The sequence below is a fragment of the Heterodontus francisci genome, chromosome 26 (genome assembly GCF_036365525.1).
Source record: "Heterodontus francisci isolate sHetFra1 chromosome 26, sHetFra1.hap1, whole genome shotgun sequence".
Classification (NCBI taxonomy): Eukaryota; Metazoa; Chordata; class Chondrichthyes; order Heterodontiformes; family Heterodontidae; genus Heterodontus; species Heterodontus francisci.
In genome coordinates this window covers 60,011,017-60,029,926 of record NC_090396.1, presented here as the reverse complement: position 1 = coordinate 60,029,926, position 18,910 = coordinate 60,011,017, and the positions used below count along the sequence as shown (strand labels likewise).

At 46.3% G+C, this 18,910-nt stretch overlaps 1 protein-coding gene across 1 annotated transcript in view; it reads right to left on the bottom strand.

Moving 5' to 3' along the window:
• Positions 1–18,910, bottom strand: part of LOC137384384 (dynein axonemal heavy chain 17-like) — a 1,056,876-nt gene that overhangs the window by 978,421 nt on the left and 59,545 nt on the right. The window contains exon 4 of the mRNA XM_068058353.1: positions 15,035–15,227. Coding sequence (XP_067914454.1) covers positions 15,035–15,227 — 193 coding nt within the window. The remainder of the gene's footprint in view (positions 1–15,034; positions 15,228–18,910) is intronic.

The following is an 18,910-nucleotide window of genomic DNA, read 5'->3' as shown; positions in this document are numbered from 1 at the left end:
TACAAGAGAGAGACCAGAGGGTGCTTCTGCACAAATGTTTGAAGATGACAGGACAGGTGAGCAAAGCAGTTAATAAAGCATAAAGAATCTTGGGCTTAATAAATAGAGGCATAGAGTACAAAAGCAAGGAAGTTATGCTAAACCTATATAAAACACTGATGAAGGGTCACTGACCTGAAAAGTTAACTCTGCTTTTCTTTCCACAGATGCTGTCAGAGCTGCTGAGTATTTCCAGCATTTGTTTGTATTTCAGATTTCCAGCATCTGCAGTATTTTGCTTTTAAATACTATATAAAACACTAGTTCATCTCCAGCTGGAGTATTGTGTCTAACTCTGGCCATCACACTTTAGGAAGGATGTGAAAGCTCTGGTGAGGATACAGAACAGATTTACTAGAATGGTTCCAGGGGATGAGGGATTGCAGTTACGTGGATAGACTGGAGAAGCTGGGAATGTTCTCCTTAGAGAAGGCTTAGACAGATTTGATAAAGGTGTTTAAAATCATGAAGTGTTTAGATAGAGTAAATAAAGGGAAACAGTTTCCAATGGTTCAAGGATTGATAACCAGAGGGCACAGTTTAAGGTGATTTGGCAAAAAGACAGAAGTGACATGTTGAAAAACTTTTTTATCCAACGAATGGTAAGGATCTGGACTGGACTGCCTGTTTGGGTGGTGGATACAAATTCAATAGTAGCCTTCAAAAGTGAATTGGATAAATACTTGAAGGAAAAAGAATTGCAGGTCTATTGGAAAAGGGCCAAGAGTATAACTAGCTGGATTGCTCATCGAAAGAGCTGGCACAGACTCAAAGGGCCAAATGTCCTCCTTCTGCGCTGTACTGTTCCATGATTCTATGAGGGAGTCGGGATAATTTTAAAAACGAAAGTCCCAGATGAAATGGCAGGACCTGTAGCAGGTCAGGATCGTTGGAATCTGAAGCGGGCTTTGCTGTGCATCTTCAACTGAATTATGGCATTAGCAGCCCGCTTGCTAGTTCCCCGACCAATTATAGAGAGTGGGCGTGATGACAACATGCATCTGTCAATGAAGTGCTCTCCACTTAAAGGGGCTCCAGCAGGGGTCAGAATGGCTGCAGAAAAAGTTACTGGTGCTGTCTGGAGGAAGTGCAGACATGGAAGGAGGACGTGGGAAGGCTGCCCCCAAATTCTCTGACTTTTCCCTGGAGGTCCTGCCAGACAAGAAGGGAAGTGCTATTTCCAGAAGACGAAAGGAGGAGGTCAGCTACTCTGACAAAGCAGGTGTGGCGGGAGATCACCAAGTCTGTGAGCAGCAGGCTTGTGATACCTCATAACATGGATACAGTGCCAACAAAAAGATGTAATAACCTCATTAGGTCAGACAAGGCAAGTAGCTTACCAATATCTGGTGCCAAACAACATTCAATTCCCCAGCATTCTCCTGCACAGCATTCCTCTGACCAACACACCTTACAGCTCCACTCATATCTCTATTTCATGGCACATCCACAAATCTCCACCTGAATAGCCAACATTGACACTCAATCTCATCCATGTCCCATCTCACACCCATCCCTCAGTCACCCTCCACAAATGTTATCATTCCATCATATTCACACATTCCACTTCTTACAATCAGAACTCTCTGCTTTCTCACATTGCAGTGAGAGAGAGCTCACAACTCCAGGGAGGGGCTGAGAATCGGGGTGGGGGATGGCCCTGCAACCACAGCCACTCTGACCATTGGAGAGGATACTGCTTTGGAGATTGGCAGGGTGGACCAGACATTTGCCATAGGCGATGGAGAGATGGGAATCTCACAAAGGCCTGGTGACAGATTTTGATATATTGCTGTCAATTGGGACATTTTAGTCACTCTTTTGTAATTGTTGTCACCACTAACTGAAATGTCAAGATTTCTAAAATGTAGATGTCAAACCTTTTCTACGTCTGTTCTCATTAATGTCTTTCATCTCCCACGTCCTTCAAAGGTGAGGAAGCAGATGCAACACCAAGAGGCCGAGGAATCCTCAAAGGAAGGCGAGCACTCACAGGACTCAAGCACACCCTCCACCAGCCCAGAAACACACACCTCAGAGGGGACAGGAATGGAGATAGGGAAGATGTCATATGGTAAGGTATACATCACATGTGAGCAGGAGAAGGTCTTGGAGTCAGAGACAGCAGTGGAGAGCTCCCATTGGAGGGTGCAAGACACTCCAAGATCTACTCATCTGGACACAGGCACTGAGCTTTGGGGATCATCCATGAGGAGGGAAATTCCAGAGCAGCATACATGTGGTTCTGTCAGCATTTCCTGAGGCCATGCACACCCTTTGAGAGAGATTGGAGATGTCCATCTCAAACATGAGTGCCATGATACCTCAGGCATTCGCGCTGATGTCCACCTCCAAGGAAAGAGTGGCCACCTGCATGGAGCATCAGTAGTGGCAGGCTACCAAGTGCATGCTGGTCCAGACCAATAAGATAGAGGAAAGCCTTGCTGTGGTCACTTAAAAACCTCACTGAAACGCAGCAGGGTGCTCACCAGCTCTCTGCTAGCAGAGAAGTGCAGGTGGGCCACAAGAGGGAAAATGGAGAATGGAGAAAGGACAGATGGAAGTGGGGACTCTTTTCAATGTGCTCCCACTTCTGATGCCTTCCGCCTACCCGCTCGCGGTTACAGCCCTAGATGCTGCCTCCTGCCCTGATGACCAAGTCTGCCCCTGCACAGGTGCAGGTCGGGCACTCTTTTGGTGGGGCTCCCAAAGCCTTCAAAATCCAGAAGACTTCGGCTGAGAGCACCTGAGCAGTCAGAGGAGGGAAGTGAGCAGCCTGCATCTAGCTCTGCTGAAGCCGCATGGGTTGCACCATGTGGGAGCAACAAAAAAAGAAAAAGGATTTTTTTTTGCACAAGATATTCACTTGGGTTTTTTACACAGTGTTACACTGTTACATTTCTGTTTAACGTTTATTAACAATAAACTTTATTTCAAAGCTCCATTGTCCTGTCCACCCATTTCTGCCTGGCGCCAGCCAAGTGGCGTTCTTTCTTGTGAAGAATGGTAAGACAAGAGTAAAAGACGAGCAACAGATGTCTGTAAGAGGAATGGATTGTTGCTTGTGAGGCTGTTTTGGGCTGGAGGCTACGGTGGATGGCAGAGTGGGTTCAGAATTGGTGTGCCTCAGATCAGATGAAATGTGCCTGAAATAGCCAGTCGCTGGTATCCCCGGCAGCTAAGTGACCAACTACAGGTGCCCTCACCACATCAGGCTCCTTCTCCTCCAGCTGCTCCTCCTTCTCATCTTCCAAAGATGCAGAGCAGTCATTACCGCCCTCTTCCTGGAGCTCCAGTCCTCGCTGCTGCCCAATGCTGTGCAAGACAATCATTCTGGAAAACACTTGCTGATGCATATTTAGGGGAGCCCCAGTTTTGTCCAGACTCCTGCGTCGCATTCTGATAGCTTGATCAATTGTAACTCTTGTCCTCATTTGGCTTCAACTGTACCTTTTCTGGGCGTCAGTGGTAGGGCTCCTCATAGGTATCATTATCCACATCCTTAGAGGATAGCCTTTGTCTCCAAGAAACCGTCCAATAACTCTATTTGAAGGTGCAAATGTCTGTGGGAGACCAGACTCGTGCAGGATGAATGCATCATGGCAGTTTCCTAGGTATCTTGCATAGATAATCACGATGATTTTTCGGTGGTTGCAGACCAGTTAAACATTAATGGTGCAGAATCCCTTTTGAATAAAGCTGAGTGATCTGAGGGCATCTTGATTGCCATGTGTCCAATCTATGACTCCCTCACCTGTGGGAATTCAGCCACAGCAGCAAATCTGAGGGCTCTCTCATTCTGACTGACCTCACCAGTCATATGGCAAACATAGCATCCGTCGCCTGGGAGATGCACTTGTGGGCAGCAGATAGTGAGATTTAACAAAAAGTCACCAGCAGATTCCTGGAAAGAGCTGAAGATGAAGAAGTTAAGGCTTATGGTGATCTTAACTGCCAGTGGCAATGCATGCCCACCTGGCCCACTTTGAAGGAGGTCTTCTTCCTGAAGGCTGAAAATATCAGCAACCACCTGACAGGAAAATCTGACCCTCCTGAGGCACTGGTGCTCAGTCATGTCCAGAAAACTAATCTTCTGCCTTTATACTCTGTGTTATGGGTATCGTCTACTGTGAGCTGGAGCTCTATGCCTATCCTCTCCATCCATGGAGTGGCAGGTGGTTGAGAAGAAAGCTGCTGCTGCTTCTGCTGCAGCTGGTGTTGCTCCTGCTGCTGCTCTTGTTCCACATGTGAGGTGCAAGGCAGAGCTGCATCGGCAGCTCCCATGCTGTTGAGAATACTGACAGCTGGGAAGGCAGTTCAAAGGCAAGAAACTCCAAGCTAGCAGAAATGGCCTCCAAAGTTTGGAAATCATCTTCAAAGCAGTGAAAGCACACTCCCAGAACAAGTCTTGTGAACAAAAGTCTTTCATTTAGACATGGAGGCAGCTGTCATATCTCAATATTTAAAGCCTTTCTTGCCTGCCAATTGCTCAGCCCCATCAATCCCATTGTCCTGGGGCTTTGTTTTACCTGGCGAGTTCCGGGAGACCCAGGAAACTCATGTGCTCAGATCTATAGGCAGAATTCTTGCTTAAAACTGCAGTTAGTTACCACTTAATTTATTTAAATGTCAGACCCATCTGTCCGACAGGGGTTTCCCACACACTGAAGAATGCTCTCTGGGGTTAAAGGTGGAGATCAGCGGAATCCTGCCACCTTTCTGACAGTTTCTGGTCCTTTAATCTGCCACCCACACAGAAACCCAATCATCCACTCGAGCTGCTTAAAATTCCCCCGGTCATGCTGGGCCCCCACCTGCCAAGAATGAGGCATATTAATTTCGCCGTATGGACATTAAATTTCAAAATGTTGCTGGAGAGGAGAGAAGGACTGTTACAAGGGCTGCCAGACTTGGATGGAGGACATTTGCATACCAATGGGGACAAGAGAGGTTACTTCCCTGATCCACTTATCCTAAATGGACTCTGATCACCAGGTATTGTGTACAAGAGGAGCATTCCAGAGACTGCTAAGGTGATTCAATCCACAAACTGGTTAAACCAGCTGGTGACATGACTAACTGGCTAGTCCAAGGTTTTTTGAACTAGCCACAGAGTTTGAACTCAGAGTGTCTGTTTGCTTCTGGACTGAAAAGACCTCTTCTGGCTGGCTCACCACAGCCTGTCTGTCTGGCTCTCCATCTCTTTCTCACGGAGCTCCAAATCCACTGAAGACACATGAACCCCAAGACAGAAAAGTCTCCTACAGTGAACAAGGTTTAAGAAGAATACTGGGCCCCAACAAAAAGCAAGATCTACACACAATCAAGGACTCTACAGTGATCTCTAAGAACCGTAACAAAAACCTTTTCAAAGATTGCCTCAAACTGCTCCACTTTATTTCTTCAGTTCTGTTCTGTCTCTATCTGCATGTGTGTATCGTATGAATGCTATTGTGGGCACGTCGTGTATCCGTAGGCATTAACCGAATTAAAGTTTAAGTTTAATAAATTTCAACCTTTCTTCTTTAAACCTACGAAAACCTGTTTGTGCTGGTTTCTTTGCCTTATAATTGGAAAGTAGTGAACAAGGATCCAACAAGGGGGAGTTAAAATACGCTGTGTTTAAAATTAAATCCTGTGACGGTAAGACAAGGTGAAGGCCGAGAGGGAACCTTAGACACCTTTCTCACCCGGTTGTAACACCCCATAGAGTCTACAACATAAAAATACACCATTTGGCCCAACTGTTCAATGTTGGCTCCTCCCACCCCTCTTCATTTAACACCATCAGCATATCTGATTATTCCTTTCTCCCTCATGTGCTAATCTAGGTGCACGTTAAATGTATCTATGCTATTCACTTCAACTACTCCATATGGTAACAAATTCCACATTCGTACCACTCTTCGAGTGAAGATGTTTCTCCTGAATTCCCTATTGAATCTACTGGTGATGATCTTATACTTATAGCCCCTGGAGGGGAATTACATGCTCTCCCTCATGTCGTGTTTGGAGGCGAGGAGAGCATTTAATCGGGCAGGATGGTGGCAGGGGAGGGAACCCCACCACTTTTCACTTCCACTCCAATTATGAAAGGCCCATGGACGGCCAATTGAGGCCCTTAAGTAAGCAATTAATGCTCAATTAAGAGCCTCATCCCACCTCCAGTATTAGCCCAGCGGCGGGTGGGCCTGTCACCACACAGGGGTGCATGCCAAGCAAACCCATGTGGGTTGCTTGCCAGCTCTGTGGGGTGGGGGTCGGGGGTCCCTCGTTAAAAGGCACTTTGTGCCTGATCGAGGGACCTTGCATCAGTAAGGGGGCCGCTAAGAGCCACCCCCTGCCCTTGCTGCCGACTGCACACCCCGACAACCTCCTTCCCCGCAACACCCACCTCAATCAAATATGGCAAACTAGATGCCCTCAAATCACAGCTTTATTCATAACTGAAAGGGATTCCACACTATTAATATTTAACTGGTCTGCAACCACCGAAAGATCATCATGATCGCCTGTGCAAGATACCCAGGAAACTGCCATGATGCATTCATCCTGCACCAGTCAAGTCTTCCACAGATGTTTTGATTTTTGATTTTTTTCCAGAGATACAGCACTGAAACAGGGCCTTCGGCCCACCGAGTCTGTGCCAACCATTAACCACCCATTTATACTAATCCTACACTAATCCCATATTCCTACCACATCCTCACCTGTCCGTATATTCCCCTACCACCTACCTATACTAGGGGCAATTTATAATGGCCAATTTACCTATCAGCCTGCAAGTCTTTTGGCTGTGGGAGGAAACCGGAGAGTTAATGGATGGTCTCTTGGAGACAAAGGCTATCCTCAAAGGATGTGGCTAACGACACCTGTGGAAACCTGTGGCCTGAGTCCCTCAACAATCACAGGCCTCCAGTGGGTCCATTACCGGCAGCAGCCACCACCTCCGCGGTGGTGGTGCTCAGTAAAAGAGCTGCCAGCCTCTGATTGGCTGACAGCTCTCAGCAGACGGGACTTCTGTTGCCAGGGTCCTTAGTCCCATAGAAGGCCCACCATGAGTCACTTAAGTGCCTAATTGGCACATGATGCAGCGAGCCTTTCCCAGAGGAGGCGGCGCGGAGCGCATCAGCCAGTGGTTGAGACCCCTATTGCCTATATAAAATCCCCCCTAGTTTTTGACCTACTTCCACCCTACCCTGAAAAGTGGAAATATCTTTTCTACATCTACATACAGTGGCATCTTTCTTAGGTCCAAAGTGAATGAGCTTCCCAATGTTGAAGTCCATCTGGCATAGTTTTGCTCATTTACTTAATCTAACAATGTTCCTTTAATAACCTTCTGTTGTCATCTACAGTACTCACTTACTGTGTCACCTAACTTAACTCATCAGTAAACTTGCATATATGGTTCCCTATTCCTTCATTTAAGTCATTTCCAAACAGTGACAAACAGATCCACGTACAGATCCCTGAGGACACCACTAATCCCATTTTGTCAAATGATGGATTACACACCCATTATCCCTACTATAGGACATTTAACCTGTAGAAAGAAGAGCTGTAGCTTATGGTGAGACTTGTGTAGGCTATCCAACCATGATGATTATATATAAAATTCTTAAACATGATTTAAAAACCTGTCCATCATGCTTTGAGACATTGGGAGCAGGGCCAGTGAGAAACAGCTTGTTTTTAATCATAGAGAGAACAAAAAGTTATGAAAAAGGATTATAAACAGACCTTGAAGGTCTGGAAAACCAGATGCGTGTCAGTGTCCTTGAGACTTGATAAGCACACCTAATTACACGTCAACAAACGAAGCATTCAGGCTTCATATCTGGAAAATTGCCAGTTCAGTCAACTTGAACCGAGTTCAGCCAAAGAACATTGGAAAGTGAGGTTCCACCCCCAACACAGCACATGCTGATGGAACTTTAACTGTATAAAAGACAACTTTTGAATTTCAGTACTGCAGTCAACACAAAGAGAGAGATGATTTGGTCAATTACCAAAGATTACAATCAATGCAGAACTGACCATTCGCGGGTGATATATAGGTATATATAACTCCATATTTCTGTGCGTTCTATCGCTTGACTAACAGATAATTGAATGTATTGTACTGCAAAAGAGTAGTAAAGATTTTTAGTGGTTTACTGAAGCTTTTGAGTGTGTTCTCATCATTTCTATAATTTTTGGGTCAGAACTCTAAACCTGTTAGGACTAAGAAAAATCTTACACTATTCTCTGTCTCTTACCTCCTAACCAATTTCCTACCCATTTCAAAAGGTTGCCTCCAATTCCATGCACTTCCATTATTGAATGCCTTCTGGAAGACGATATAGATAGCATTCATAGACATTCCCTACCAATTTAGTGACCTCATCAAAGAATTCAACTAGATTAGTAGGACATGACATACCCTTTACAAATCCATGCTGGTTCTCTCTGATCAATTCATATTTGTCCGAGTGCTCAGTCACACTGTCCCTCATAACAAACTCTCATAACTTCCTCGCAACATATGTTAGATTCATAGCTTTATCATTTCCTGGCTTAACTCTCTCGCTCCTCTTAAATAAGAGAGTGACATTTGCAATTTTCCAATCCAAGGAAACAATTCCTGAGTCAAGAGAGTTTTAGAAGATCATGACTAAAGCATCTCCAATTTCATCATCTGCTTCAATAGCCTGAGGTAGAAACCATCAGGTCCTGAAAATTTGTCCAAGTTCAGTCTTTCTTCCATTACCTTTTTTTTTATTCGTTCATGAGATGTGGGCATTGCTGGCATTAGTGCCCATCCCTAACTGCCCTCAAGGAAGTTCCTCCCCATAATGTATTTTTAGTATTCCTCATATCTCTGATACATTATCCTCTTCCTCCACAGTGATATAGACCAATAAAAAATAGTTATTTAGTAGGTCTGCCATTTCCTTATTTTCAATTACATTTTCAATGGTGCCTATCTTTAAGAGTTACCTTTCGCCATTTTCTTTCCCTTACTATACTTATAAAACACTTTAGCATTGTCCTTGATCTCCTTCGCGAGTGTTTTCTCATATTCTCTTTTCTGCAGCTCTTAATTTTTTGCACCCTTTGTTAAGCTTTATCTCTCCCAGTCCATGCAATCCCAACTACTTTTTAGTTTTATATTATCTCTCAACTCTTTTGCGGACCAAGCTTATTTAATTACACAAAGAGAGTTCTTGCCCTTTAGAGGTATGCACGGGTCTGGTACCAAATTCTTCTACAAAACACTTCTTTGAATAATTCCCACTGTTCATCTGTAGTTTTATAACAGTATGTTAACAGCTTGGCCCAGTCTACTGTGGTCAATTGCTACCTCGTCTCCCAGCATCTCTCAAAATGTTGGTTTGTGACTCACACTTCTCCCTCTCGAATCTAATATCGAATTCAATCAGTTTATTACAGTTTACAGTTATTTGGTGTTCCCATACCATTCGACTGTTGACTAATTCTGGCTCATTATTCATCATTAAACCTAATATTGGCTGGCCTCTTTTTGGTTTAAGAATATGGGTGCTTTGCATGGATGTGAGGCACAACCGGCCGCTTCCTTTATAGCCCACACGGCATTCCATCAGGAAAACAGCGCACGCAGGGGCACCTCCGATGTGCACCAGAAGGCTATGACTGCATGCCACTTAGTCCAACCTGCTGATGCAATCCCAAGATACCAAATTTGACCATGCAAGTCCAGGCAACAAATCCGTCAATCATTCATCAATCAACAAGCGTAAAGTTGTAAGATGGACCCTGCACTAGCACTCCTGAAAGGATCAGGCATCCAAATTGTCGGTAAGGTAACTTTTAAGAATTCTGCGATTGCACAAGTACTCTAGAGCGTTTTTAGAGGTGTTGTGGCGAGTTCTTGCATTCGTCAGAGAGTGCTGCTGCATCCTCACAGGGATGGCGGAGAAGTGGTGACATGTCCACAAAAAGCTGCAACAGGTATGAGGCAGCAATGGTAGCATCTTTGGGTCTGCAGCATGACAGGGAGATGGAACAGGCCAGTTAATTCACCCAGCAACTTGGTGTGTAAATCCATCAGCATTCACCTGTATGTTGCCCCATTGAGGCCCTCATGTGTCCTCTGCAGCAGAACGCAACTACAACCCCACCTTCCCGTGAGCTGGCAGACAAGCCATCCTTTCCCCGACCTGGTTGCAGCCCAATAATGCATGGATGGCTCACTACATGCTGAACGTAACTGCAAACTTGGCTCCAAGGCAAGCAGTGCCAGTGTCGGTGGCTGCGCGTATCAGATCAAGCGACAGGGCCTCGTTATCACTGCTGTGCTAATGCCCTATCTCTTCTGCCTTGGGCTGCTGTGACTGAGCAGGTGGCAGTTCTGGGATGCCCGAAAGCAGAAAATCAAAAGGGGAAGGTTGGTCTGAGAGAAAGGGGATTGGGTGGGAAACAAGAGGTCCATGTTACATCATAAGCAGCTTGATCATCAAGCCAAATAGCAGGATGAGGGCGTGCTGGGAGTTGAGAAAAGGCATTAGGCAGGAACGTACTGCCACCGTCAATGTTCTCAGCGATGCTGGACAACACAGGCTCCACCATAGCCGACCTTATGATGCTGAGAGATATCTCTTCCATAAGGCACGGGAGATGCAGGTGTCTTTGTCCCCCACTGGTTCTGCTCTGCTTCCATCTATTGTGTGCAACTTTGTCATGCAAGAGAGAGGGAAAAATGTCACTGATTGTGTAGCCCTGTTTGGGTGGTACATGCCACAGCTGAATATCTGGAATTATGTGGAGGCAGCAAGAGGTGAATGTGAAGCTGGCAGCATTGGTGGGTGTGTAAGGGTGAGGTGGGAGTTTCTGGATGTTAGGCTTGAGTCATGAGTGCCAGTGAGGGATGGTGCTTGTAAGATGGATTGAGCAGTAAGAGAGTTTGAAGTGTACATTAATGATTTAGACATGAATATAGGAGGTATGATCAGTATGTTTGCAGATGGCATGAAAATTGGTGGTGTCGTAAATAGTGAGGAGGAAAGCCTTAGATTACAGGACGATATAGATGGGCTGGCAAGATGGGCGGAGCAGTGGCAAATGGAATTTAATCCTGAGAAGTGTGAGGTGATGCATTTTGGGAGGATTAACAAGGCAAGGAAATATACAATGGATGGTAGGACCCTAGGAAGTACAGAGGGTCAGAGGGATCTTGGTGTACTTGTCCATAGATCACTGAAGGCACAGGTAGATAAGGTGGTTAGGAAGGCATATGGGATGCTTGCCTTTATTAGCCGAGGCATAGAATATAAGAGCAGGGAGGTTATGATGGAGCTGTATAAAATGCTAGTTAGGCCACAGCTGGAGTGCTGTGTACAGTTCTGGGCATCACACTATAGGAAGGATGTAATTGCACTGGAGAGGATGCAGAGGAGATGCACCAGGATGTTGCCTGGGCTGGAGCATTTCAGCTATGAAGAGAGACTGGATAGGCTAGGGTTGTTTTCCTTAGAGCAGAGAAGGCTGAGGGGGAACCTGATTGAGATATACAAAATTATGAAGGGCATAGATAGGATAGATAGGAAGAAACTTTTTCCCTTAGCGGAGGGGTCAATAACCAGGGGGCAGAGATTTAAGGTAAGGGGCAGGAGGTTTAGAGGGGATTTGAGGAGAAAACAAAATCACCCACAGAGTGGTTGGAATCTGGAACACACTGCCTGAAGAGGTGGTAGAGGCAGGAACCCTCACAACATTTATGAAGTATTTAGTTGAGCACTTGAAATGCCATAGCATACAAGGCCATGAGCCAAGTGCTGGAAAATGGGATTAGAACAGATGGGTGCTTGATGGCTGGCACAGACACGATGGGCCAAAGGGCCTGTTTCTGTGCTGCATAACTCTATGACTCGACAAGAGGTTGGTGGTGTGGTGGGTAGATGTCATGTGAAGATTCATTCACTAACCGTGATAACCTATGTGAGGTCATTAAACTTCTTGTGGTACTGCTGTCAGGTTCTCAGTTCCAGATTCTTGGAGTTGGCTTCTGTGGTCACCCGCTCCCATTCCCTTGAGGGTGGCTGTTGAGGGCCTCTCAGACCCCTATGGATTCATAGATTCTCTCCTCTTGTCCACCTCCACCATTAATGTCTCCAGCGCCACATGCGCCACCCCGGAACCCTTTCTTGCCCTGGTGTTCCACTTACCTCTAGATCTGACTATTCTAATGCACTCCTCAGTGGTCTCCCACATTCTACCCTCCATAAACTTGATGTCATTCAAAGCTCTGCTTGTTATATATTGTTATATTATTCGTAAAGAACTAGGAACTAATTACCTAGGAATCAATGGTTATGTGTAAGTGTGTTCCAGGGTGCCACTTTCACTGCTGCACTGGAGTCACCTGATGTATAACACTGCACCAATCTAAACCACTTCCCACCAAGCAGCATGGAGAGCTGTATGAAAATACACAGTGAGCACCAGCATTTTTAAGTCTAAAGTGTGATTATTTCTAAGTTATGGGAAATAGAAGACATAATATGGTGGCAGCAGGTGTCTGTGAGTAAACCTAAAACATTTTAAACAAATTTAATACGAATTAGATTGAAAAATCAACCCAAATTAATGCCAGAGAGAAAACTGAGTAAATCGTGTGAAAACGAAATGGCCGCCGTCACAGCAATGAATGCACAGCTACAGCCCATGATGAATTGGGAAGCTGATAATGTCATAGAGGCATTTGAGAAGTTTAAACAAAAGTGCAAAATGACATTCAGTAGTTTTCTAAATGGCACTAGCGAAGAAGAGAGGGTCAGCTATATCCTCCTGTGGGCAGGAGATAAAGCATTAAATTTATTGAATAGTGGGGAGCTGCCTGTGCTGGGACGAGGGAGCAGTACCCCAGGACATGCGCGATGCCAACATCATCACCCTCTATAAAAACAAAGGTGACCGCGGTGACTGCAACAACTACCGTGGAATCTCCCTGCTCAGCATAGTGGGGAAAGTCTTTGCTCGAGTCGCTCTGAACAGGCTCCAGAAGCTGGCCGAGCGCGTCTACCCTGAGGCACAGTGTGGCTTTCGTGCAGAGAGATCGACCATTGACATGCTGTTCTCCCTTCGTCAGATACAGGAGAAATGCCGTGAACAACAGATGCCCCTCTACATTGCTTTCATTGATCTCACCAAAGCCTTTGACCTCGTCAGCAGACGTGGTCTCTTCAGACTACTAGAAAAGATCGGATGTCCACCAAAGCTACTAAGTATCATCACCTCATTCCATGACAATATGAAAGGCACAATTCAACATGGTGGCTCCTCATCAGAGCCCTTTCCTATCCTGAGTGGTGTGAAACAGGGCTGTGTTCTCGCACCCACACTTTTTGGGATTTTCTTCTCCCTGCTGCTTTCACATGCGTTCAAATCCTCTGAAGAAGGAATTTTCCTCCACACAAGATCAGGGGGCAGGTTGTTCAACCTTGCCCGTCTAAGAACGAAGTCCAAAGTACGGAAAGTCCTCATCAGAGAACTCCTCTTTGCTGACGATGCTGCTTTAACATCTCACACTGAAGAATGCCTGCAGAGTCTCATCGACAGGTTTGCGTCTGCCTGCAATGAATTTGGCCTAACCATCAGCCTCAAGAAAACGAACATCATGGGGCAGGATGTCAGAAATGCTCCATCCATCAATATTGGCGACCACGCTCTGGAAGTGGTTCAAGAGTTCACCTACCTAGGCTCAACTATCACCAGTAACCTGTCTCTAGATGCAGAAATCAACAAGCGCATGGGTAAGGCTTCCACTGCTATGTCCAGACTGGCCAAGAGAGTGTGGGAAAATGGCGCACTGACACGGAACACAAAAGTCCGAGTGTATCAGGCCTGTGTCCTCAGTACCTTGCTCTACGGCAGCGAGGCCTGGACAACGTATGCCAGCCAAGAGCGACGTCTCAATTCATTCCATCTTCGCTGCCTTCGGAGAATACTTGGCATCAGGTGGCAGGACTATATCTCCAACACAGAAGTCCTTGAAGCGGCCAACACCCCCAGCTTATACACACTACTGAGTCAGCAGCGCTTGAGATGGCTTGGCCATGTGAGCCGCATGGAAGATGGCAGGATCCCCAAAGACACATTGTACAGCGAGCTCGCCACTGGTATCAGACCCACCGGCCGTCCATGTCTCCGTTATAAAGACGTCTGCAAACGTGACATGAAATCGTGTGACATTGATCACAAGTCGTGGGAGTCAGTTGCCAGCATTCGCCAGAGCTGGCGGGCAGCCATAAAGACAGGGCTAAATTGTGGCGAGTCGAAGAGACTTAGTAGTTGGCAGGAAAAAAGACAGAGGCGCAAGGGGAGAGCCAACTGTGCAACAGCCCCAACAAACAAATTTCTCTGCAGCACCTGTGGAAGAGCCTGTCACTCCAGAATTGGCCTTTATAGCCACTCCAGGCGCTGCTTCACAAACCACTGACCACCTCCAGGCGCGTATCCATTGTCTCTCGAGATAAGGAGGCCCAAAAGAAACACTAATTCCATATTCCTACCACATCCCCACCTGTCCCTATACTTTCCCTACCACCTACCTATACTAGGTGCAATTTCTAATGGCCAATTTACCTATCAACCTGCAAGTCTTTGGCATGTGGGAGGAAACCAGAGCACCCAGAGGAAACCCACACAGACACAGGGAGAACTTGCAAAATCCACACAGGCAGAACCCAGAATTGAACCCGGGTCGCTGGAGCTGTGAGGCTGCGGTGCTAACCACTGCGCCACTGTGCGTGTGACACATTTGTGTGTCAAATTGAAATTGACTTTCATATTTGTAGGCAGGTTGGGGTACAGCTAATCCTTTTAACATTTTATAATCATATCTTAATCATATTCAGCATTTTAAAGTAACTAATGTTGCAATGGGTTACAGGGTTGTGTAAATTTTGAAATAAAACATGAGTTTTCTGATCAATTTACTGTCTTATTTTAAATGCATAACTTTCATGAGCACCTGTTCGTGAAGGCATTTTAGATCTTTCAATCTTAAGTCCCAGAAATCAATCTCTTCTCTAGGCAGAGGATTTAAGCCATCCAACAAAGCTTGCGCTGAATCCTTGTTTAACACATCTTTGACTTGATGTGTCCAATCAATGACGACAGATTCAATAGCATGTAAAATGCCACCATCTACTTGAATGGTTGAGCTGGAATTTTAAAAAAAAGATATTAGAATGCGGATAGCTTATCATTATCACTGTGCAGCAATTTCAATATAGAGCATGGCACAATTATTAGTAAATAACCTTAGTTCCTCTAACTTAATGGGCTGAATTTTCCCAGCCCATGGCAGCGGGCTTGGAGGTGGGGAGGAGGGACGGTGATGGAAACAGCAGGGCGCTGCATCGGAACAGCTCCCCAACACAATCTTGCAACTGGGGAACCTTTGCAAGGGCAGCTGGGAAATGGGTTGGCTTCCCACTCCACAGAGGTGGAGAGTCAATTTGCAAAGTTAAGACCCCAATTACATAGCACATAGAGCACAGAACAGTACAGGCCCTTCGGCCCACGATGTTTTGCCGAACCTTTAACCTACTCTAAGATGAAACTAACTACATACCCTTCATTCTACTATCATCCATATACCTATCCAAGAGTTGCTTAAATGCCCCGAACGTTTCTGCTTCTACTACCACCGCTGGCAGCGCATTCCACGCAGCCACCACTCTCTGTGTAAAGAACCTAGCTCTGACATCTCCCCGAAATCTTCCTCCAATCACCTTAAAACTATGCCCCCTGGTGATAGCCCTTTCCACCCTGGGAAAAAGTCTCTGACTATCCACTCTATCTATGCCTCTCATCATCTTGTACCCCTCTATCAAGTCACCTCTCATCCTTCTTCGCTCCAATGAGAAAAGCCCTAGCTCCCTCAATCTTTCTTCGTAGGACATGCCCTCCAGTCCAGGCAGCATCCTGGTAAATCTCCTATGCACCCTCTCTAAAGCTTCCACATCCTTCCTATAATGAGACGACCAGAACTGAACACAATATTCCAAGTGTGGTCGAACCAGGGCCTTATAGAGCTGCAGCATAAACTCGCGGCTCTTAAACTCAATCCCCCTGTTAATGAAAGCCAACACACCATACGCCTTCTTAACAACCCTATCAACTTGGGTGGCAACTTTGAGCGATTTATGGACATAGACCCCAAGATCCCTCTGTTCCTCCACACTACCAAGAATCCTGTCTTTAAGCCTGCATTCCGCATTCAAATTCGACCTTCCAAAATGAATCACTTCACACTTTTCCAGGTTGAACTCCATCTGCCACTTCTCAGCCCAGCTCTGCATCCTGTCAATGTCCCGTTGCAATCTACAACAGCCTTCCACACTATCCACAACTCCAGCAACCTTCGTGTCATCGGCAAACTTGCTAACCCAGCCTTCCACTTCCTCATCCAAGTCATTTATAAAAATCACAAAGAGCAGAGGTCCCAGAACAGATCCTTGTGGAACACCACTGGTCACCGAGCTCCATGCTGAATACTTTCCATCTACTACCACCCTCTGACTTCTATGGGCCTGCCAATTTTGTATCCAGACAGCCAACTTTCCCTGAATCCCATGCCTCCTTACTTTCTGAATGAGCCTACCATGGGGAACCTTATCAAACGCCTTGCTAAAATCCATATACACCACATCCGCTGCTCTTCCTTCATCAATGTGTTTTGTCACATCTTCAAAGAATTCAATAAGGCTTGTGAGGCATGACCTGCCCCTCACAAAGCCATGCTGACTGTCTCTAATCAAACCATGCTTTTCCAAATAATCATAAATCCTGTCTCTCAGAATCCTCTCCAATAATTTGCCCACTACCGACGTAAGACTGACTGGTCTATAATTCCCAGGGTTATCCCTATTCCCTTTCTTAAACAAGGGAACAACATTTGCCACCCTCCAATCATCTGGTACTACTCCAGTAGACAGTGAAGACGCAAAGATCATCGCCAAAGGCGCAGCAATCTCTTCCCTCGCTTCCCGTAATATCCTTGGGTATATCCCGTCTGGCCCCGGGGACTTATCTGTCCTCATATCATTCAAAATTTCCAGCACATCCTCCCTCTTAACCTCAACCTGTTAGAGCATATCAGCCTGTTCCACGCTGTCCTCACAAACGACCAGGTCCCTCTCACTAGTGAATATTGAAGCAAAGTATTCATTTAGGACCTCCCCTACCTCCTCCGACTCCAGGCACAAGTTCCCTCCACTATCCCTGATCGGCCCTACCCTCACTCTGACCATCCTCTTGTTCCTCACATAAGTGTAGAACGCCTTGGGATTTTCCTTAATCCTACCCGCCGACTTTTTCATGTCCCCTTCTAGCTCTCCTAAGTCCATTCTTCAGTTCCTTCCTGGCTACCTTGTAACCCTCTAGAGCCCTGTCTGATCCTTGCTTCCTCAACCTTAAGTAAGCTTCCTTCTTCCTCTTGACTAGCTGTTCCACATCTCTTGTCATCCAAGGTTCCTTCACCCTACCATCCCTTCCCTGCCTCATCGGGACAAACCTATCCAGCAGTCGCAGCAAGTGCTCCCTAAACAACCTCCACATTTCTGTCATGCATTTCCCTGAGAACATCTGTTCCCAATTTATGCTCCCCAGTTCCTGCCGAATAGCATTGTAATTCCCCCTCCCCCAATCAAATATTTTCCCATCCCGTCTGCTCTTGTCCCTCTCCATGACTATAGTAAAGGTCAGGGAGTAGTGATCACTATCACCAAAATGCTCTCCCACCGAGAGATCTGCCACCTGGCCTGGTTCGTTGCCCCTCATAGTCTCCCCTCTAGTCGGCCTATCTACATATTGAGTCAGGAAACCTTCCTGGACACACCTGACAAAAACTGCTCCATCCAAACTATTTGCACTAAGGAGGTTCCAATCCATATTAGGGAAGTTGAAGTCACCCATGACAACAACCCTGTTACTTCTGCACCTTTCCAAAATCTGCCTCCCAATCTGTTCCTCCATGTCTCTGTTGCTATTGGGGGGGTCTATAGAAAACTCCCAACAAAGTGACTGCTCCTTTCCTGTTTCTGACTTCCACCCATAACCCTCCTCGACGACCTCCCTTTCTGCAGCTGTGATATTATCCCTGATTAACAATGCCACTCCCCCACCTCTTTTACCTCCCTCCCTATTCCTTTTGAAACATCTAAACCCCGGAACATCCAACATCCATTCCTGCCCCTGTGATATCCACGTCTCCGTAATGGCCACAACATCGTAGCCCCAAGTACTGATCCATGCTCCAAGTTCATCACCCTTATTCCTGACACTTCTTGCGTTAAAATAGACACATTTCAACCCATCATACTGGCTGCAACTTTGCCCTGTCAACTGTCTAACCTTCCTCACAGACTCTCTGCACTCGGTATCTGCCTGTTCAACAGCTACCCCATCCACTGATCCGTGGCTCCGGTTCTCATCCCCCTGCCAAACTAGTTTAAACCCTCCCGAAGAGCTCTAGCAAATTACAGGCAATTTTACAGCCTCTCTGCCATTTTGCAGCATGCAGAGGCTGCCAGCTAAGTGGAGGTGACCGCCCTGCTATAAACAGGAGGCTGAAGTAACAAAAGGCTGCAATCAAGGCCCAGATCAATCCACTGGAGGGGTTTCCCCTCCGTCCATATGTACCTACCAGCCTAAATCCTTCTTTTTTGATTACTGCTGTGCAGGCCAGGGTGGGCACCCCAATGTTGAGGTGCCCTTGCAGTCCCCGACTTGTCTCAGCAGCGCACACCTCTCGAGGTGGGGCTGCCAAGGCTCCAGAGCTGTCGACCCTCCGACTGGGCCAACACCATCAAGAGCCTGCCCGTCCCCCTTAATTGGTTGA